The sequence below is a fragment of the Danio rerio genome, chromosome 14 (genome assembly GCF_052040795.2).
Source record: "Danio rerio strain M-AB ecotype USA chromosome 14, GRCz13ab, whole genome shotgun sequence".
Lineage (NCBI taxonomy): Eukaryota > Metazoa > Chordata > Actinopteri > Cypriniformes > Danionidae > Danio > Danio rerio.
Window position 1 is genome coordinate 34,893,886 of NC_141034.1, and position 22,967 is coordinate 34,916,852.

Sequence of the window (22,967 nt, forward strand, 5' to 3'; positions counted from 1 at the left end):
TTGACGCGATTAATAATAACATCGGTTCGAATCCACCATCAGCTGAACTCGTGCTACTTTTTTTTCTCCCCATTACATATCAGATTGGAAATATATTTATTTTTAACAGGAAAGAAACATTTTTTTTAAATAATGCAAATGTGATATAAAGTCACAAGTGTCTCGTGGGTATTTAATAATGTTTAGCCTTATTATAGGCGCCTGCCGCGCCTCCCTCTCTTCAAAAACTCTATTGCTAAGACAACTGTATTTCCTCTGAGCAAAAAAATCGCGATCACACATTAATATTATTATTATATTTAAATTGCCTTTCTTTCTTTAACTAAACAGAATGCTGTAATTGGTCAAGCGCGGAAACGTCAGTTTTGTAATAACCCGCACTAAACTGAGCGGACTTTAGTGTAACGTTATATCTGTCATAGATCAAAAATGAGTGGACAAGTGGATTTAGCAAACGCGAGAGAAAGAGGAGAGGAGGCATCTTTATTGAGGCATTTTCCATACACACCTTCTTTAAACAGACCCATGATCAGGAGAATGAGGGTACAGAAGAAGACGTTAACTTTAAATGATGAGTAGCTAGCATTAACCAGGCAGAGGAGGCTAACGGCAGCGCAGCGCGGACTGGATTCATCGTGTGAGAGACAGACAGAAAGGGAGAGAGAGAGAAAGGCCCAGAAGAGGAGAGAGAGGGGAGAGAAGAGGTATAGTGTCTGTGATTTCGGATACTTTTAGGTTTATAATCAAGTCTTCATCACGAGAAGAGTAGAGAAAATACAGGGAGAGGAGGAGAGAGACAGTAAATTAGTGTTTGTATTATGAGAAAGACTCAGATTCATAGAACTCAGATTCATATAACTGGATTGGAGAAGCATTGTGCGTTATATGCCATGGCAATAATATGCTTTATAAGTTTGTAAAAGCAATACACTAAAATACCCTTAAAAAAAAAAAAAAAAAAAAATATATATATATATATATATATATATATATATATATATATATATATATATATATATATATATATATATATATATGTAGTTTTATTAGTATTTTTATTTAATGCTTTGAAAAATAATTTAAATCTTTGCAGACTATAAATCCATATGTACTATATATCATTTATTTAAATATGTGGGCAACAAATTATAGATTCATTTTATTTAAAAATTATTATATTATTCTTATTTTTTAAATTCAACTATAGGGGTGCGGCCAGGTAGGGGGCCTTACAAGATAATGTGCCCAGGGGCCCCTGAGTTCTTAATCCGGGCCTGAGCATAAATCTGTATTATTAGTCTCTGGTATGTATCTTCAGAGCTTTAAACATTAGAAACAGCTGTGCTAGAGGAAGCCAGGATACAGTACAGATTTTTACGGTAAAGCAGGGAGGGGAGGGAGGTGAAGAAGAGAGGGGGAGGAGAGCAGGAGATGGGGGAAGACATCACTGCCTCCCAAACCACCACCATCGCCAAAGGAAACACTGTAATCTCAAGGAACATCTCAGCGAATTCCTCAGGAATCACCAAGACGTGAACCCGCGGGCTGCTATTATACACCTCAGCGTCGTGGATGCGGATTATCCGACGTCGTTCTTCTGTAAAAAAAACAAAAACCGACCAATCGCATGCAGCACTAGACAACCAGCCTGTCGTACATTTTGACTCTTCTTTATTTATTTTTCATATTTACAACGCGAAACGCCAGCGACGGGATGTTTTGCTTATTTGGACAGTAAGTAAGAGGATCGCTGGAATGACCGAAAGCTTATGGGCGGAGAGAGGCGGATGCGCACGGACATTGTGATCCCAGATAATACAGAAGAGAAAAGATGCTCCACGGGGATTATTTTAAACCTCTGTGTTGACCTAAACATCCCAGTCCGAGAAGAAGGAACAAACGTGATTGCTCTTCGGTGCTTCCCAGAAGTCAGCTATTGAGAAATGAACGCTGCTAATTGTGATTTAAAACGCCGAGGAGAGAGGTAGGCCCTGTTTAGTGTGTTACAATCTGGACGAGTTTGTTGTTTTTACCGTTAAGCATGACGGAGAACCTGTTCGCCCATCAGAAATGTGGTTTTCCTCTTGTTTTAGGATATAAATACCGGGCTGAAAAGGAAATGGAGGGTTTTCTTCGTGCCTGGATGAGGAATGTAGAGCCCCATTTACAGTGACAGACATCTCATGTGCCTCGTAAGCAGTGCTGGGTAAATTATTTACAAATGGTTACTGATTGCAAATGACATAATGAGAATTGTGGTCAGTAACATCAAATAGGTTATTTATTTTGGGTTTAATGTGTTGCTTTTGGATTACTTTTTAGATTACTTTTGACTTTAGGGGCATCCTGTGTTTTAAAAGAATGAAATTAATTTACATGGCAATTATTTAAAGCTAAACAGCTTGTTATGAATGAAATATTTAAAGAAAAAAGAAATGAATTAACCACTATGAGTGTGTGAGTAGTCTGTAGACACACGTAATCCGTAAAGTAACTGTAATCCGATTATGATCATTTTTTAAACGTACATGCACTACATTTTTTGGAATCTGATTACGTAATCAAGAGTACATGTAATCACTTACTACCCAGCACTGCTTCTAAGACTTATTTTATGGTTTAAGACCAATTGACGTGTACAATATGGGGAGCGACAGTGAAATACTGAACCGCGAACTGTCCAAGTTGTCTGATGAAGACTTGCTGGCTTGTACTAAGGAAGAGCTGGTGAATAGACTGCGCAAGGAAGAATCTGATAAGATGTCTGCTCTCATACAGCGTGGTCGATTAATCAAAGAAGTCAATAAACAACTGCAGGGACATCTGCTTGAAATCAGGGAACTCAAAGTCATCAACCAGCGCCTGCAAGAGGAGAACCAGGAACTTCGGGATTTATGCTGCTTTCTGGACGACGATCGTCTGAAAGTGAAGAAACTGGCACGTGAGTGGCAACTATTCGGTCACCATGCTGCCAAAGTGATGCGTGAGGACCTCGGCGGATACCTCAAGAAGCTCGCCGATCTGGAGAGGATGCAGGACGGTTTGGTGAAGGAGAATCTGGATCTGAAGGAACTTTGTTTGGTGCTTGAGGAAGAGTGCGTGAGCAGAAGTGATTCCAGCCCCGGTGGATCCACAGATCTCAATATACCGTGTATGGTGGCCCGGGACGTGGGCGATGGGAGCTCCAGCACTGGGAGTGTTGGCAGTCCTGACCAGCTGCACTTGGTGTGTTCACCAGATGACTGAGGGAGAGGAGCAGAGCCATATTACTTTAACCTTCTCTCTTGACGCTGAGACGGACTTTATATGTCTGCAAACAAAAGTAGTTTACATTTTCTGACAATGACATCTCAGCTATTTCGATTGAAATAGACCAGGACTTATAAAGTAGGCTAGTTTACTCGTGGCCCTTTTGATGCCATAAGTACTGTTTCTCTATATTTCCTTGATCAACATTTTATAGTTGGCAGACCTATAAAACTTGAGTGAACTCATTGGGTGCCAGGCAAAATATAACTATTTTTAAGCTTTAAAGTGACAGCCTCTCCTTTTAAAATCACTCCTCTTGCTGGAAAGTCCAGTTTAAAGGGATAGTTCTGACAGATTGAAAATTCTGGCATTATTTTAAAAACTGCATGAGTTTATTTCTTCTGTGGAAAACAAAAGAAGATATTTTGAGGCACTGTTTTATCCATAAAATGAAAGTTAGAGGTTTTCAAAATATAACTAGACTAGTATTGTGCAAACAAGGGATATGGAAGTGAATGAAAGGCTAATATGTATAAAAATAACTATGAAACAATCAAGCAATCTAACCTAATTAAAATTAAATAAGACACTGGAAAATTATTTGTTTACTATACACAAGATGTAAAGGGGGAAAAAGCACATAATGACCACAAATTACTAAACTATTCCCACATTTATTAATCCATCAGCATGTTTTAATAACTAATTTCATCATTTTAAGGAAATACAATATAACAATGTGTTCCCTTGTTTTAATAAATCATGGCCATGTGATTATTTCTTTCCCTTGTTGCAGAATATCATAATAAATGGTCATGGTTTACTGTAACGTGGGGCCGATGTAAATTGTGGGAATGAAATCTTCATTTGTGGACACCAAAAATCAGAGAATAACTCCTTCACTTGTTGAATTCTTAATTTATATTTTCCCTGCATGTCATGTGACCATTAACCGTTATCAGAGAAAATCATGAATGAAATGTGAATGTGCTGTTAAATTGCTGAAATATCAAAACTTCAGGGGGTGAATATTTTTGCTGAATTTGCTGTTTGGCTGAATGTGAACGAATCATTTTCGGGTGAACTCTCCCTTTAAGCTGGTAGCTGTGTTTTTGGAGAAGGGTGTTTGGTTTCTAGCATAGTCGAAAACCATCTGGACCACCTAAAGGTGATACAGCAATGCTGGTGTAAGATAACACAAACCATCCACCTTGTTCCCAAAGCTTCAGAATTTCCGGCAAGCCCATGTATCGTATTAGTAGCATTATTTGAATGTATGTTTTTCCAAGCCTTGCTGGAATGTTTCCTCTCATCTCTTATACAGGGGTTGTAGATAGGGACAAATATAGGTTTAGTTTTGGGGTCGACATTTTGAACAACGTTGGGAGAAACCAACCATACTGCTAACTTTTACCAGGTTTTACTGTGCACTGATCTGCTCACGGGCTGATGTTTCTCCTACATGCACTACGACAGGGCTGTAACGACTCTCGAATCTTTAGAGATTCACATTTTTACTGATTAGAGCCATATTATATGTAGTGATCCCTTTGAGATCATTTACAAAAAAAAAAAGCACTGAATCATTTTTAACAATGGAGAGTATCAACGGATTGTGCAAAGCCTCCATTGTAAGCAGATCAGATATTTTGTTTTGACGTAATCGCGGAGGCCCAATAATTGATTCACTGGAACTGCACATGTTATTAGACCACTTTTCTACAGTATGAGATTGTTTTTGCTTGTTCATTTTGAACTGGACGGTATAATTTACTAGATGTAGTGATGTGTGCTCCACTAAACTATGTTGCTATGATTTCAAATGATCTTTCTTTTGCATTAACCCCACTTTAACTACACAGCTGTACTGTACAAAGCTTTTTGTGTTCAGTTGTTGTTTTGGCAAGACTTTAATTAACACATGCATAATTGACACTCATGTTTGGAGGGGAAAACATTGTAGTTTTAAAATGATTGTGCTAGATATTGTTATTATTATTATCATCATTATAGTCATTTCCGCTGTATTTGCTGCATACGAGACCCTCCTACATAAGATTGTTCTGTTGTACATGTTTTAAATCTGATTATGTTTATGATCAGTATTATTTCTGCAGTTCTATAGCTATAAGACCCAGTTCTCTGATTGATTAGCATTTGCTTTGCTTCAGGCTATGCTCATGGTGGGTGAGATAGCTTTAAATACACTTGACTGACACACCATGTTCTGGTCTGGTCTTTTTTTACCTCATACCATCACTCTGCATGAGAATATATTAAAAAAGACATTTTAAGACTGTAAAAAATCTGCTGTACAATTTTGTTTAAAAACTAACAAACAGTAGTCTCACAACAGTTGAGATTGCAGATTGATTAATAAAAACTAATATAATTAGGAGTGCAAAAGTATTTATACCCTTATGATCTGTTTTTGGGTGTTTAAAACCCCTTTAAAGCCTGTGTCCATTACAATGGACATCACGTGTCAGCCCATGTTTTTGTGGTTTCTGAGCATTTAATTTAATTTAAAGCCTGCAGTCCATAAGAGTGGACGATTGTCATCCAGTAAAAGGCTCGGCATATTTTAATTTGAAAAAAATAAAAATAAATCCTCTACACTGAAAAGCATCATAGCATCACTTCACTTCGGACACAGACATAAGCTACATTTAAAATGTTTTTTTTATGATTTATTAATATGTTTGCCAATATTTCATAGATTGTATGAAATAGATTGTAGCACTTACTAATTAAAGTTTAAAATCTTTTGTACCATTGCTAGTTTTAGATCAGGCTTTTTTTCAAATATGCCTGTCCATTAGGATGGGACAATGGGTTTAAGATCTGTTACTGAAATTAAACCTCTAATAATGCTGATTAAACTTTTTTTATGTATAAAAAAGACTATATCAATGTTCTAATTCATTGCTGAAACAATTTCAAATGCAGAATATACAGATCTTGAAGTTCTTTAGCATATAGCAGATGAAAATATTTGTTGACATTATCTTGAGTGATGAGGAAGATGAAGATAAAGCTTGTTTTAAACAAAATGCATATATATATATATATATATATATATATATATATATATATATATATATATATATATATATATATATATATATTGCATTTTATATACATACTTTTACATTTTTCAGTAACTTGGAACAACTCAGGTCTGAGGGGGATCATTTTAGCTTCTCCAGAAATGTTAGAATAAATACAGGGTAATTAATCTCAAAAATGGTCAAACAAAACTAGAATGCATCTATGTTAATTTTAAGTTTAGCTTAAAAGTTTATAAATAAATATGCAATGTAGTTCTCTTATTTATTTAGCTCAGTTTAGGCCTCTGAAATAAATCTGATGTTAACAGTTTCTGTATTTTGTGATTCACCAGTGTTTTCCATTTAGTTATGATTATAAATTGCATTATGGCACATTGATTCTTGTTCTTTCAACTTTTGATTTTAAAAACTCAACTGTGGAGTTTAACAAAGTTACATTTTGTGACCTTTTAGTATTTTGAAACAATTTACTGTATGATAGATAGTATATTGAGAATTAAATCTGTAAAATAACAGAAAAAGTGCTGGCAGTTTATTACCAGCTATTTTACCATAATTCATAATATCAACCCAGACAGTCTAACACTTCTATTAGAAATATAAATAAAGACACTTTTTAGTGTCTTTAAAAGTTTTTGGAGGATATCCAACAACACCAAATGATCTTTAAAATCCCAAACAAAGTCCCATTATTCATTTTCCTCCCATTTATATTTATTTAAATAGTCAAACAACCAACAACACAACATACACTACCTGACAAAAGTCTTGTCGCCTATCAAAGTTTTAGGAGCAACAAATAATCACTTGACTTCTAGTCTTTTAATTATTTAATTAGGACAGTAAGGTCTGACTTTGCAGTATAGAATATAAAGTTATGGTGCAGTGGTAAAATAATTAATAGTCACAAGCTTGGAGGACTGCATCCATACATCTCTACAATGACTCAAATAACTTATTAATAAAGTCATCTGGAATGGCAACGAAAGCGTTCTTGCAGGACTCCCAGAGTTCATCAAGATTATTTAGATTCATCTTCAATGGCTCTTCCTTCATTTTACCCCAGACATGCTCAATAATGTTCATGTCTAGGGACTGGGCCTGCCAATCCTGGAGTACCTTGACCTCCTTTGCTTTTAGGAACTTTGATCTGGAGGCTAAAGTATGAGAAAGAGTGCTATCCTGTTGAATAATTTGCCTTCTCCTATGGTTTGTAATGGATTGGGCAGCACAAATGTCCTGATATCTCAGGCTGTTGATGTTGCCATCCACTCTGCAGATCTCTCACACACCCTCTTAGTGAATGTTACTCCAAGCCATGATTTTTCCTTCACCAAACTTGACTGATTTCTGTGAGAATCTTGGGTCCAATAGGTCTTCTGCAGTATTTGTAATGATTGGGATGCAGTTCAACAGATGATTCATCAGAAAAATCTACATTCGGTCACTTTACGCAAATGATCTACTAGAAGTCAAGTTATTTCTTGTTGCTCTTAACTGAGATCGACGACAAGACTTTTGTCAGGAAGTACAAATAAGCAAAGACCAAAAAAAATGAAAACAACATCAGAAGAATACAAGCAAAACCTGACAGCATCAGCATCATTTTGTCCACATACAATTACATTTGGCTTTGGAGGTAATTTGTGAATGGACGCCAAATGACAGTGAACTTGGACCCAAAAAACATTTAAATTAAGCCATATTTTTTTCCAGACTAAGAACATGCAACATATCATTGGCCCACTGTTCAAAAGAAAGGGGAAATAATTGTTTCTAATTGATTAAAATCAGGCATCCTGCCAAAAAAATCAATGCAGTCCAACTCACATTTAGATAAATTGTTATTTTCATATAATACCAAAGCCAGCAGTTAAGGGATTTGCCCAAAAAAATATAAAAGTCCTGTTATTCAATTCAAAATCATAGACAAATGGTAAACTAAATACAGAAAACTTTAATTTACAGACAAACTGTAGTAGTATCCATGTACTGTAGATTTGCTTTTCCTTCTATGAGCCAAAAGTCAGATGAATCAAATATGATTATTAAAGTGTTTCTAATTTTCAGATGTTTCATATTTGATAAATATTTTTTTAATCTAAATTATAAATAGTTTTTCCCCTGACAGTAATTCCACAAGTCATGTGCAAAGTATATTATAGCCCACAAAGGAATTGAGAACAGCGAGGATGAAATTTTCCCGGTCGTGTCTTAATGAGGCCTTAGTCATGCTGTAGCCCAGGCCGTTAATTTATTGACGTTTCACCAGTTTATTTTTGGCCTTCTGTTTGCACACCAGCAGCACCAGAGCCAGAACAGTAATACTTTCACAGTGACTGGCATACAGAGCTCCTTTCAGCAGAACATGTGCTTCCCGCTTTATTCAATACAAACTCCCCCTTCATTATCTCAATCATATGTTCTCATGTCCTCCTTCAGTGACTCACTGGAAATCAGAGCGATAACAGAGGCCACAGTGTGGGAGAAATAAGGTCGCCATGTTTATTTAATATGCTCTCTGTATATGTAACATCTCTTGTCCTCTTTTACCCAACACAATATGAAAAGTTATTTCTGTTTTACATTGTACATTTAGGCCTGAAGAAACACTCCACTTTTTTGTAAATAGGCTCATTTTACAGTTTTTGAAACTATTTAGCTGGGTCTCTCTGGGTCTGATGGGAGCACGTTTAGCTTAGCATAGATTATTAAATCAGATTAGACCATTAGCATCTCACTCAAAAATTACCAGAATTTGTGATAATTTTCCTATTTAAGGCATGGCTCTTCTGTATTTACATCATGCACTCACAAGAATGCTATAGGAATACTCTCAAACCAAAGGAATAGTAAAGTTTGTTTATTATTTTGCCACAATGAGGGTATAGTATACAATATACCATAACTTCAGTGTAATTATAACTAGGGCCAGATAGAATCTGCGGACATTGTTTGGTATTTCTGCACAGAATTTTTTCTGCAAAAAAATCTGTAGATTTATATGTATCGTAACTAAAAACGTAATATGTTAGATAAAAAAATTATAATTTTTTAACTTTTGATTTAATGTTTGCATCGCCATCCTATTAGATCCATTTATTTGGTAAACAAAACAAGTCTCATAAACTATATCTACCTTAGATCTACTAAAAGACAGAACATATCAAACTTTTCAAACTGTATTGTAAGTAAATTATATGAATGTTTTTTTTATATTAGTCAGTAATATTACTGAAATTAATTTAAAAACCGAATAAATACACATTTACACAATTTTGTAATTTTACTCACAATAAATAGACTCGATGGGCTGAAAATCGGCAAAAATCTGCAGATTTCTGTGCCCACTGATTTCATGTGGGCCTAGTTATAGCCAATATTACCCAACGTACTTCCAGAAGAGTCTAGCTTTAAACAGGAAAATTATCAAAAGTCTTTGGTCATTTTTGAGTGAGATGCTAACGGTCTAATCCAATTCAATGATCTATGCTAAGCTAAGCTAAAAGTCCTCCTGCTAGACTGGGAGATCAGCTGACTGGATTTGAAGATGGTATAACTCAACTGTTTAACCCCAGGGGACATGTAAAATGAGGCTATTTCATCAGGCTATTAACTGATAAGAATCTTTTCTAGAGTGATCTTCACAAACACGTCATGCAAAACACATCAATTTGTCTCAAAAGCACGCAAACAGATGACAAAGAAGGACTCATGAAGCTGGTCTTGAGTTGAACTTTATTTGTTTAATCATTCAAGGACTGTTGGAGGAGGCTGTTTAACAATCGGTTTCAGTTCAGAAGCAAATGTGTTCGTGCCTCATTGAACTTTCAGGACGTCCTGCGCTCGACCCCCCCTCCTTTTCCTCCCTCATGAGATTATGTAACTCGCTAAACATTTCCTTCATTTCCATGTTATTTATCTGTGTCTCCTTTGAAATAACAATACACTCTCATCAAGTTTTAAATGGAATCTTTTAAGGCACTTTTTTAAAGTATTTTTCTAGAAATAATACAGTTTTGTCCTCTCAATAGCAGCAAGTATTTTCAGTAATTGTTTATTAGATGTTAAATAGCATGCAACATCTCTACTTAATTAAGGAACCAACATCAGTTCAGTAAAAAGTATTTTAAAAATATATTTGTTTGCAAAAATAAATACAAAACATTATGTGGTCATTGAGCAGTCTGACATACGGTACTCAGTACAGTACAGTACAGTACAGTATGCTACTGGCCTGAATCAGACGTAACCACTGAAGTGTTCGGTTTAGTTCAAATACAAATTTTCAACCAGTGTAACAGTGAAACTATCATTGAAGTTTGTGTTGACAATGTAAATGCATCCCTTCAGTTTCTTTTATAACTAGCTTATTCAGCACACACTATTACAACGCAGCATTTCCTAAAACATAAAACAACAAGACAAAAGAAATAGCATTACATTGTATAATCCACTAACACGTGGATCATCTGATTCATCTAAAATTGGTAACATCTGGTAATAAATAACTTAATAGACTCTCTTTAAAAAATTGCTTCCCTTTATGAAGGACATCGCGGTGATCAACATTGTGCTCTCAATACCTTTCAAACCCCTACATCAACCATTAAAGCTATTGCATACAGGCCAGATATTTGACTGCTACAGTACCATCGCTGATATGCTAAATATGTTGAAGTAAATTAATATATATGTCTATATTACTATAACTAATATACTACGGTCAAACATTACAGGCTTAAAAGTCAGTCATTGTTTGTTTCAGTGTTATATATTGATACAATAATGTCAACAGTTGCACACATTAACTTTATCTAGAGCTGCACAATTCTGGATTAATTAAATAGATTGTTTGCTCAAAGATGACTTATGGGTTTCTTTCTTGTGTTGAACGCAAAAGAAGATATTTTGAAGCAGTAGCCACTGATTTCCATAGATTTTTTTCTTTTTTTCTACTATATACATCAATGGATACTATTAATTGTTTTGCTATTGTGTTCAGCAGATGAAAGAAACTCATACAGATATGGAATGACGAGGGTTAGTAAATTCATGTAAGAAGCATGACTTTAGATCATGAAAGTAATAAAAGTTGAATTTTCTAGGGATTCTGATAAAATTCTAATAGCTGCAGTCTATTTAAAAATATATCTATTTATTAATTTTTTCATTGGTTTAAATGAACCTCGACTTGATTTATTACCTGATGACTTTATAAGTATCTTTGATGAGCGATGACACATTTTTTGCTTAATCGAAAAGATCACCCAGCCTAAGTTACCCACTGAAGCTAAGCAGGGTTGAGCCTGGCCAGTACCTGGATGTGAAACCACATGGGAAAACTAGATTGCTGTCGTTAGTGGTGTTAGTGAGGCCAGCAGGGGGCACTCAACCTGTGGTCTGTGTGAGTCCTAATGCCCCAGTATAGCGAAGGGGACACTACACTTTCAGTGTGCTCCATCTTTCGGATGAGACTTTAAACTGAGGTCATGACTTTCTGTGGTCATTAAAAATCCTATGGCACTTCTTGTAAAAGAGTAGGGGTGTAACCCTGGTGGCCTGGCCAAATTCCCACCATCGGCCCTTACTGATCATGGCCTCCCAATCATCCCATCCCAATCATATTAGATCAAGATAATATGATTAGATTAGATTATCAGATCAAACCATCATTATATGATGACTCGCCTAATTACCCTAAATTGCCTAATTAACCTAGTTAAGCCTTTGAATATCACTTTAAGCCGTATAGAAGTATCATGAAAAAATATCTAGTAAAATCTTTCTGTACTGTATCAGGCAAATATAAAAGAAATCAGTTATTAGAAATGAGCTATTAAAACTATTATACTTAGAAATGTGTTGAAAAAAATCTCCGTTTAACAGAAATTGGGGGAAAATATACACAGGGGCTGACTCCAACTGTGTGTGTGTGTGTGTGTGTATATATATATATATATAAATACAATATAAATTGTAATCTTTAAACACTTAATTGTGCAGCTCTACCTTCTTCCTTGTGCTTCTGTATGCTTATAATGCATTCAAGTTGCTAGATAATTGCCATTAGTAAAGGTAAACAGAATACACAGCTCGAAACATAACATGCACAGTACTTGTCTTTGCTTGTATGTAGTAGTAAGGACACTTTTGGAGGTCATGAACCAACTTTCCCCTCACAGCAGCCAATCGATCAGAGGGTGAGGATTGTGGGTGAATTGAGGGAATGATCAGACTGATCTCCACTGCTGCTGCTGCGCCTGTGAGCGACGGCACACGGCTGAGGGTTCTGGGAAGACGGATGAGACGTGACGAGGTTGAGGGCTTGGGATGAAGTATCCAGTGAAGTAGACGGGTAGCTGAAGACCAGGCTGGCGGTAAATGGAGTCAGGGATGGTGTAGAGATGAGGACAGGAGTGTGAAGGGACTCTGATTCTAGAGGTATGCCGGTAATGGAGGAAGCTGAAGGAGGGGGTGGGATGGTAATTTTGGGCTTGGGCTTGTTGATCTTGGCGTAATGCTTAGTTTCTCTGGAGGGTCCGGGAAGGTCGGGGTCCACAGGCTCAATCTTGATTCCACTGAGTGATGGGATGTCATTGCTGGAGTCCGAGTCAGACTCTGATTCCTGGACTTTGCAGATGGGTCTATGAGCCTCGAAGACCAACTCAAGCTTCTCCTTTTCCTTCTGGAGGTCAGCGATTTCCTTCTGCAGACGGGACTTTTCATCTTCTAACTGGTCGGTTTCCTGTGAAAGAAAAGGGTTTAAACATTTAGTTTGCGTTGATGGAATATTAAGAAAGTAGATAGAAAGGAAACATAAAATTTTATTGCAAAAATAAATGGCTTTCTTATTTAAGTTTTTGTTTTGTTTCTAGTCTATCTCAAAATGCGTAAATCAGGAAGCAAGTAAACAATACAGTTTTGTTTTCAGAAATAGTTTTTAACTCAGAAAAGTGAGTTTTTTAATTATATCAGGCTAAAATAATCAATGATAATAAAAGTAAGTTAAATAATCTTGTTTTAGGTTCCAAAAATAAAACAAAAAGTGCTCAGGGGTAGCTTAAATAATGTGTCGGTGCTCTGGGTAAGGGATTCATCAGAGTAATAAGCAGCAATCAGTCCAAGGCACATGAAAAGTGTAGAACATATTTTTAAAAGCCTTTTAAAATATTTTTTCCACACTTTTCGAGTGCCTTGGACTGATTTTTGCTGTTTAATCTTTTTTTGGTTTGAAATCAGATTATTTTACTAAGATTATTCAGCTTGTTTTAAGAAAACAAATCACTTAATTATCAATTATTAATCTGAAAAAAAATTTTTTATTTGTCTAGAAAATGCTTCTTGACATGACAAAGATAGGCCAAGATAAACATTTTTGCAGTGTAGGAAACATAAACATACATTTTGTAAAGTGTCTGTCAGTTCTCGTCGACGGTTCCTACACTTCGCCGCAGCCATTTTGTTGCGTTCCCTTCGAATTCTGCGCCGCTCAAGTTCCTCAGGAGAGAGCTGAAGTGGGAAAATAAAACAAATGTAAGAACACAAGTTTGTCATGCATATTTATGAGATGTACACATTTTCGATAAAACTATTACAAAAAAGATATAAAATTAATAATAACAGCAATAAAAAAGATCAACATCTATCAAATGTTTAGATCTATCAAGATTTTTTAAATAAATATTTTGTGCTCACTAAGACTGCATTTATATGCTATGAACAGAACTTGACATTAACTTTTTCCATCATCAGCCACTGTGGCTCGCCATTTTCACGAGCCACAATTTTGTTGTTGGGAAAATATATTTTATATGCATAAATTTGACTTTGGCATGCTAAAATTACTTGATTTAGATTTTGTGTAATCCACATGCCTCCTCATTCATTTCACTTTTTGTGGGTCAAAATGAGTTGTGGTTTCATACTCAACAAAAATGTTCTTAAAAAAAAACAAAACAATAGATGTATCTAAAATGCACAGTATAGTTTGTCAGGCTAAAGGTCCCATATCACCAGTAAACTATACATAAATGGAAAGTTAATCTCCTATTAATGCAATGTTATTGTAAAGGATTATAATTAAAGCATTAAAATAAATATAAGCAAAAGAAAGCAGCCGAAAAACACTGTGCGATAATGAAATGATGATCGTGCACACAACCGGCCAGATTGGTTAGTGAAGGTTGAAGTCCAACCTGCCAATCTACCCATATTAACAGAGTGTTAATGTCAAGTCCTGGTTATGAAATATTATTCACATTCAAAACTACAGTTTTGTGTGTGAATACATTCAGTCTTCGATGTAGTCAATCATTCATTATCAATATGCTAATTTGTCCCTCAAGTATAATTTTCTCAGTATTTAATCGGAAAAAAGTGCAAAAATACTTTGAGGAAGCTGTGATTATCAATCCAAAGAACCATTAAAAGTTTTTTCTTTACTAAAACTGATTAATCAAGGATGCCCTAAATGCATTACAGTTTATACATTAAAGTCAGAGCCATTTCTACAGTGTGTTACTTTGTATAAACAGGGTTTCATTTAAAATTTCTAGTAAAAAAAATACCTCAAAATAAAATGTATAAAAACAAACGAAGCCCTGATAATAATATGAAGCATTATAAATGACGAAGCATCAATAATTGATCAAAATAGGGCAGCAAATTAGACTGACCACAAAATAATATTGTTACAACACAGACTGGAGTAATAATGCTGAATAAAGTAATGTATATTTGAATAAAAGGACTAAATTACATTTTGAAAAAGAATATTCACATTAAAACGACTTATTTTAAATAAAAAAATAAATAATTGTTTTGTCATATTTTTTTATTAAATTATGCCGCATTGGTGAGCAACAAACTAACAAATCTCATGTACAGGGTGATTCAAAAAGAATATCACAACTTTGATTTAAACAACCTGTATTTAATCAAAGAAACATGATGGTTAATTAGTCAATGTTTTTTCAGTAGAAAACAAGTTCATAGATGTTCAATATGACCCCCTCCAGACACTCGAGTGACATCAACCCAAAAGTTGTGTATTCTTTTTGAATCACCCTGTATAATTGAATTGATCCCGAGTGATTTAAATATTTATTGACGATAAACTTGTAAATACTGCCCTCTAGGGGACGGCATATTAGCTTTCATTACATGTCTTCGATTCGCGTTCCTCACGTTCAGAGGCAACGCTGTAATTTCCAACTCCGTGAATACCTCAAATTGCTCATTCATTTGTATTTTTTTATAATTGATTTTACGCACTCTTTCTTTTGTGGGCACCATATGCCGTTTCCTGCCACTGTATTGATGAATCACCTGCAAACACCCCAGTGACTCAGGTATGACTCATATTATTTTACTCCAGTGAATCACATGATATCCCATTTCCTGTCTAATTATTTCACTCTCACCCTTCCATAATCAACACATGGATGGATGAGTCAGGCGGCATCTCAGGAGTTAATATTGAATGAGCATCTCTGCGTTTCATCCAGGATCAAATGCTGTTATGCTAATGACACATTATTACATATGACAGCCTTACTTCAACAAATAAAAGCTGAATGTAGTTAGTAGTTCCCAAAGGAGTTTCACACCCAGTGTGTATCAGCAAACGTGTTCACATATAATCTCAAGTCACGAGTACAGAGATATTACACTTTTTTTTTTTTTTTAATTTTGCAAGGTTTAATTTCATCCAGTCTCATCTTCAGAAATACAAGTGTTGGTTACGTTTTTGGCCGAGATCACTGGTGCAAATGGAGATGATGACAGGTGAACATAGTGACAAACATGCACTCATGATATCCCCCCCATGACATCATCACACAGACAGACAGTCACAGACTTAAATGCTACTTACATATTCATCGTTTCTTCTTGTTGTGCTGCCAATTGCCGCAGCTGCTCTGATGACACCAGGCCGGGACAGATGTGATTGGGAGGGCTGAGGAGGATTCATGGTGGCTGGGATCCCTGGCGGCAGTGGGTAAGACGACCGAAGTGCCCTTGATGGTCCTGGGGTGCCTATTGAAGGCTGAAGCATCCATTGAAGGCTCTGGTTTGACGTTATGGCATTGAGACTGGGCACAAACTGACCTGATCCTGCCACAGAGTACTTCTGCTTTGAAGATAAAAAACAATTAGTTACCTATAAACTGGATTGTGAGAGTCAGGGAGCGGACTTTATTATGTCTCATTATGACTCAAAAACCATTGTTTGTGTGTTTGCAGAAACACCCAGACATAAACGCTAACTTGAGTAGGCGTCGCATTCAGACAGACTATAAAATTTTGGTTATTATTACTTGATTGCTGTATGATCTGGGCTCTGCTGGATAATTATTTGCTCATACTCACATATGCTAATGTACTTACCAGATATTAAATGATATATGAAGCATTCACCACGTATGCTTTCAGTACATGTACATGTCCAACTATGTTCTTAATGAAGCTAATTTTTAACTAAAATGTTAAAAAGTAACCTTTTTTAATGTAATATGTTACTCAAAAGTCATAATTCAAGTATTATTGTTCTTTTTTTTAAAGAAAAAAGAAAAAATTAACAAAATGTTAAAATGGTACTGAAGAGTTCATTATTATTGATGATTAGTCAAATAATGGTCTGGAATAATGATATATACTCTAATTATTCACGGTGCATAAATACATTTTGCACTTTATTGTGGCAATATTCCTCTAAATAAAGAAAATGTTAAAATGGTACTGTTATTATTATTATTGTTGATATTTAGTCAAATATTAGCATTTAATGATACAAATTATATGTTCATAAATTCACTGAAGAACTCATTTTTAGTTTTAAATCAACAATGGGATAAAATGATATGGTTACTGTTGATTATTATTGATAATTACTACAATAATTATTATATTGATAAACATGAAGTCTAAAGTTAAAGTTAATCATCTTAAAAAATCATGAAGCAGTTTATCATTTGAACAGTATCAATTAACCGCAAGCTAAAATAGTAACGTAAGGTTAATGTAACCTATTATTGTTAGACGATAATATACGAAATAAAAACAATTATACACTGGTCAATTAGATACTAGTCTTTATAGTCTTGAACACTGTTAAAAACGGCAAGTCACTTTTAATTATTACTGATAATTCACTGATACTTTCATCTTATGATATGAAATAATACTTTAAAATGTTCGTATGTAACGTTAAGACGATTAAAGCTGACGAAAACAAGTTATCATTTTTGTATCACCAGTTATTATTTTTGTATGAAATAAACAGTGAGTTTATAATATATATATATATACATATATATATATATATATATATATATATATATATATATATATATATATATATATATATATATATATATATATATATATATACATACATATATATTATGTTAAATGAAACTATAGTGAGATCTTCAAATATTAAAACATAACTGTAACGTTGTACATGATGCTGATGTTAGAGATGACATCCAGGCGCTCACCTGTTGTTGTTGGGTTGTGCCGGTGGTTGTAGCGACAGACGCGGAGCTCGAGCCTGACGATCCAGAGCTGCTTTCTGGGAAGGACCGATCGATTCCTCTGCCCGGGTTACCGTAGTTGTACATGTATGCCGCTGGCTCTTCAGTAATCCAGAAGAAACTCTTGACTCAATCTGTGACACTCTCTGCTGGCGTTTTCTTTTCTGGGTCTGCTTTCCTCAAAAAAGGTTCCTCCTACTTATATCACTGACAGTTCACTCGAAAAGCAAGTTAAAAATCCACCGTATTGCGGGAAAGCGGCACAATCCACCACGGCACAGTTGGGGGAGTTCAGAAGTTTCTGTCAACGTTTGAAATGTCCATATTTCTGACAGCGGTAGAATAAAATAAAAATAAACCTTTATATTTTGTCTTTAATAAACTTCCAATGCAGCCAAACTGGTGGCTCCGAGTGTTCACGGGAATATAAATAAGTGATGAAGAACAGTGCCGTTTTTGACCCTCCCAATTTACGGGAAATGGTGCTGCCGAACTCTTGGATGACAGACAGTCACATGGCAATTACGTATGTGACCATATATGGCTTTTTCCGGGAACTCCTTCTGTTTGAGTTAGTGATAGACTATGGCAAGCCATATTGATATTACACATAAATCGTATCTATTTTCACATTTCTAATACTTAAATTTTAAACACTACTACTTATTTGTTGGTTTTTAGTGGTTATTATTTAGATAATAGTTCTTTTTTATTTTATATTGCTTTTTTCAAAAATTAACAATACAGAAAAAATAAGCAACAAACAAACTAAAGTAAAACATACACACAGTATGTGAAAATAAATTAATAATTAATAAATAAAAAGGGAGGAGATACAGTATAAACCAATGAGGGAAAACTATTTTGTAACAGTACATTTTTTAAACATACTACTGCTAGTATTATTTTTTGTTTATTTATTAGATACTGGTAAATAAACACAAGAATACAGATTAGATACCAGTACCATATAATATAATATAATTAATAATGTATTTAATAGCTACTGGTTTCTATGTGAGTACTATTAGTCTGTCCGATGAATAAGTAGGCTACTTTAAAAATGTAGGCTAACACTAGGACCTAAAGAATGGTCACAAACGAATAATAACTAATACTAGTAGGGATGTCCAGATTCGATAACGTGATCGGAAATCGGGTCCGATCAAATGGTTTCAGACTTGAAGACAATCCGCTTGTTCAGTGGTGACGTGTTTGTGACGTATGTATACTGTTTCCAGGTCCAAGCCGCCACTCATTTGAGTAGAGAAATCATTCATTTATGATCGCGTTTTATTCATATCACACATTAAAGTTAATTTTATATAAAGTCATAGTGTACAAAACAATCTCTGGGCTTGCTGCATAACAAATACCAAAATTTTAACAATTTATAAAAAATTAATCACTTTCTGGCCATCGGATATTATTAACGGACATATATACTGCTATCGTGATTTTTGAAAGCCTTAAATCGCTTTGTAAACGTTTATTATTACCATTTCATGAGTCTCCCCATTCAGTTGAATAGAGTGCTTGGACCCGGAAGCCGCTTCGCGTGACATCACACTTAACAAGCGGATGGGACATTACCTCCGGATCAGGACTCGAGTATGTACATTATGTATATATTGTCATTATTTTTTAACAAATATATAGTTATGCGGTGGCACAGAGTTAGACACTTTCTTGATTTCACACAGAAACAGCAACATGTGCGGCATGACATCACTTTGTTACAGATACGCTATTGGTTAAATGCGGGTAAAGTCAAACAAAGAAGCAGCTTGAAGCAGAAAGCGCGAGTAGGCCTATGGCTGCGGTCTGGAGGTATTGTAAAGTAGCAAACTGTGAGATATGTAAACTTGGGATCGCCTGCCAGGTATTTTAAGATGAGGTGCTATTTGTCTTTATATACATTACATCTGATACAAGATACCTCACAGAAGTTCTCTGTTTGTTAACAAAGTTGTTAAATGTTAAAATCAGTTAATAAAATAAAACAAGGAACATCCTGGATCTGTTTCTTCTCTTTTCTTTATTCTTTTTTTAAGTATTATAGAAGTATTGGATCGGGTTTCAGTATCGGTAGAAGCTCAAAATCAAATGACTCGGACTCAAGCCAAAAAATCGGATCGGGACATCCCTAAATATCCAAAAACTAAGTAAGTGACCTCTAGTCTAGACAGAATTGTATTAACTGAATGTTAAAACAGCTTGCCATAGATAGCAGTTCTCATAATAATAAACCAGTCTAAATCGAAACTTGAGCTTTTTTACATCAGCCCATTTATTTGTTATATAGGCCTAGTTATTCATTCAGACATCCAACAGATCATTTTCCCTATATAATAGCATGTGGGTTTTTGTTAAGATGTAGTGAACAGTGTGGTCTGCGTTTAATTGACACAGCAGGCAATCTCTTCCGATGAGTAAACAAGAGCGCGGCTGCTGTTCCACAACTGTAAGTTAGTCGAGTGTCCACTGAAGTTTCAGCACGTTCCAGTGGAAAGACCACAATAAAGCACCATAAAGTGAATGAATGTCATGAATGGATGAAGGGTCATGAAACTATTTTCACTGCCTTTCACCATTTAGCTGAATCATACTTACAGTATTGAAAAGGGAAAATGACTCAGCTGAATGGCGTCTTGGTTCATGACCTTTCCATCTGAAAACCACAAACCGTTGGGCAGTTTACCGTAGACCTGTTATCTGGTGTATTTTCAGCACAAATGTTTTGCAGTTGCAGAAACTCAAAACTAATGTTCTTTGCTAAGCTGCTCTTGGCCCATTTTCAGCTGTGTATTTATTTGCTTGTTAGCAATATTAGCCCTAGAAATTATTTAAATGTAAAGTTTTGCCTTATAAAAGAACCCAATTCCGGGCGGCAGGGTGGCTTAGTGGGTAGCACTGTTGCCTCACAGCAAGAAGATTGCTGATTCGAGTCCCAGCTGGGCCAGTTGGCATTTCTGTGTGGAGTTTGCATGTTCTCCAGGTGCTCCGGTTTCTGTTTCCACAGTCTAAACACATGTGCTATAGGTGAAATGAATAAAATTGTCCGTAGAGTGTGTGAGAATGAGGTGCATTTACTGTGTTAAACATGTGCTGGAATAGTTGCTGGTTCATTCCACTGTGGCAACCTCTGAAATAGAGACTAAGCTGAAGGAAAATGAATGAAAGAACCCTTTCCCCAAACATTTAAAACACATTGTATGTGATCATTTATACTTTTATTAAATGTTAATATTTAAAAGAATCTAAATCCAAACAATTGTGACAATATGTATTGCCCTATAACAATACCATTAACCCTCTGGAAATGATTTTAGGGGAATGTTTATTTACATTTTATTTTACTGTAAATGTAATTTATTTTACTATAAAATGACAATAAATGTAAAGTAAGATCAGTTAAGGTTAAAGACTTTTACTGTTTACCACTTAACATGTTTTTATTGCATGTTTTTGCAGCTTATTATAAAAATCACATTTTTTAAAACATCACCTATAGATACCTATGCGCTAAAATTGCAGGTTAATTATGTTTATAATAACTCATATTTGATTGTTTAACTTATAATTTGATGATAATCTAATAATGTGCACCTTCTGTAAAGCTGCTTTGAAACAATAATTAATGTGAAAAAATACAAATAAACCTGAATTGAATTAAGTAGAATTAAAACCTTTAAAGCACAACTGGACTACAGTTTCACTTTCTAAATGTTACTATTGAGGCCAATCAAATCACTTTACAAGAAAACACAACAAATGACTTCAGGTCTATTTTTATCAAACACAGTCTATTTAATACCATCCTACAAAATTTGCCCCTTTTCAGCATCATGACTCATTTTTGGACTGTTTTGTATTACAACGCACCCATTAATCTGATCTATTTGTGCCAAAGGGAACAATTTTTATAAACCACAAGTCTGAAAGAGTGATAATATCTAAAGGATTTCCTCTAGCATGACGTCACAGTTGCTTTTAACCTACTTGTGTTTCCCCACCCCGTTTTAAATGAAACTGAATTGTCAAATTTCATATTTCTGCTGGCAAGATCTGGTTGTAACCAGTGTTACTGCCTCATTAATGTGAATTATGACCTCAGCAGAATGGAATGCAGTGACGACACACTCCGATCTACAACAAGCCTGAACATGCTGGAAAGGTGTCTGATAGGATGTGCTGTTACTCAAGGTTTGTTACTGATGCAAACTATGTACGTATATTGATGTTCTGGACATTAAGAAATTGATGGCACGTCCAATGCCAGTTTTTACATGTACAGTGCTTAACATATATGAATTCACCCTGCACAAACCTCTCTTTTAAATTCATATTTTCTATTGGAAGCTTTACAATATTATATTTTTGTATATACATTAGATTAATCAGTACTGAAGCCAAAACGGTCCAAAATTAGTACACCCAAGTTTATATATTAGAATAAAATATTAAATATATATTTTAAGAAAAGCAAACTTCAAAGGAAACTAAAAATGTATTAAATTTATGATGTAAAAAAAACATGTAATTATGTCATTGTTACATGTAATGATGTATGAATGATTTTATTGAAGTGATTTTCATTCTCACAGGCTTTAAATATGACATGATAAGACAAATGTAATTTAGTTTTGCATCAATTTAACATAAAAGAAAGGCCATAAAGGATTCTGAATGTAATTGTTTTGGCTTACAGGAAAAAAACAAAGACATTAAAATGGATGATCTTATTTATTTATTTATTTATTAACCGTTAACACATCAGCACATACAAATACAGTTTTAGCTATACCAGGGGTGCCCAAACCTTTTCTGATAAACAGCCAAAAAACAAACTTGATTGTGGCTAGTGGGCTAAAGGTAAATATGTGTGGGGTAATTTAGCATGGGTTTGTTTAATTTATTTAATAATGTTATAAAAATGACTGCAAAACATAACTTTTTATTAACTAATGCAGTATTTTTGCATTGTATAGTGATCTTTTACAGTAAAAAAAAAAAACAATCTGATTTATAACAAAATTACACTAGTTTTTGCGCGCCAATGTCTTCTGCAAAGTCCTCTATTCATCGAGTGACAGTTTTTACATTT

The 22,967-nt window shown here is 34.9% G+C and overlaps 2 protein-coding genes and 1 long non-coding RNA gene across 4 annotated transcripts in view; 2 read left to right on the forward strand and 1 right to left on the reverse strand.

Moving 5' to 3' along the window:
• Nucleotides 1-13,177, forward strand: part of LOC108192168 (uncharacterized) — a 117,370-nt gene extending 104,193 nt beyond the window's left edge. The window contains exon 5 of the long non-coding RNA XR_015507611.1: nt 12,506-13,177. This is a non-coding gene — a long non-coding RNA (uncharacterized LOC108192168). The remainder of the gene's footprint in view (nt 1-12,505) is intronic.
• ccdc85b (coiled-coil domain containing 85B) lies at nt 1,532-5,548 on the forward strand. The gene is made up of 2 exons (NM_001166154.1): nt 1,532-1,984; nt 2,094-5,548. Exon 2 carries the CDS (start codon nt 2,644-2,646, stop codon nt 3,244-3,246), a length of 603 nt encoding a protein of 200 aa, NP_001159626.1. The 5' UTR covers nt 1,532-1,984; nt 2,094-2,643; the 3' UTR covers nt 3,247-5,548.
• fosl1a (FOS like 1, AP-1 transcription factor subunit a) lies at nt 10,042-18,248 on the reverse strand. Of its 2 annotated transcripts, none has more exons than XM_087280611.1 (4): nt 17,825-18,081; nt 16,198-16,458; nt 13,725-13,832; nt 10,042-13,068 (listed from the first exon to the last, which is right to left on the reverse strand). In XM_087280611.1, the coding sequence occupies exons 1-4, from the start codon at nt 17,945-17,947 to the stop codon at nt 12,517-12,519; spliced, it is 1,044 nt and encodes a 347-aa protein (XP_087136737.1). In that variant the 5' UTR covers nt 17,948-18,081; the 3' UTR covers nt 10,042-12,516. The 2 variants fall into 2 exon arrangements, with proteins under 2 accessions (XP_087136737.1, NP_001155024.1); NM_001161552.1 differs by having other exon boundaries at nt 12,120-13,068; nt 16,198-16,455; nt 17,825-18,248.
• Between the last annotated feature and the right edge of the window lie 4,719 nt (nt 18,249-22,967).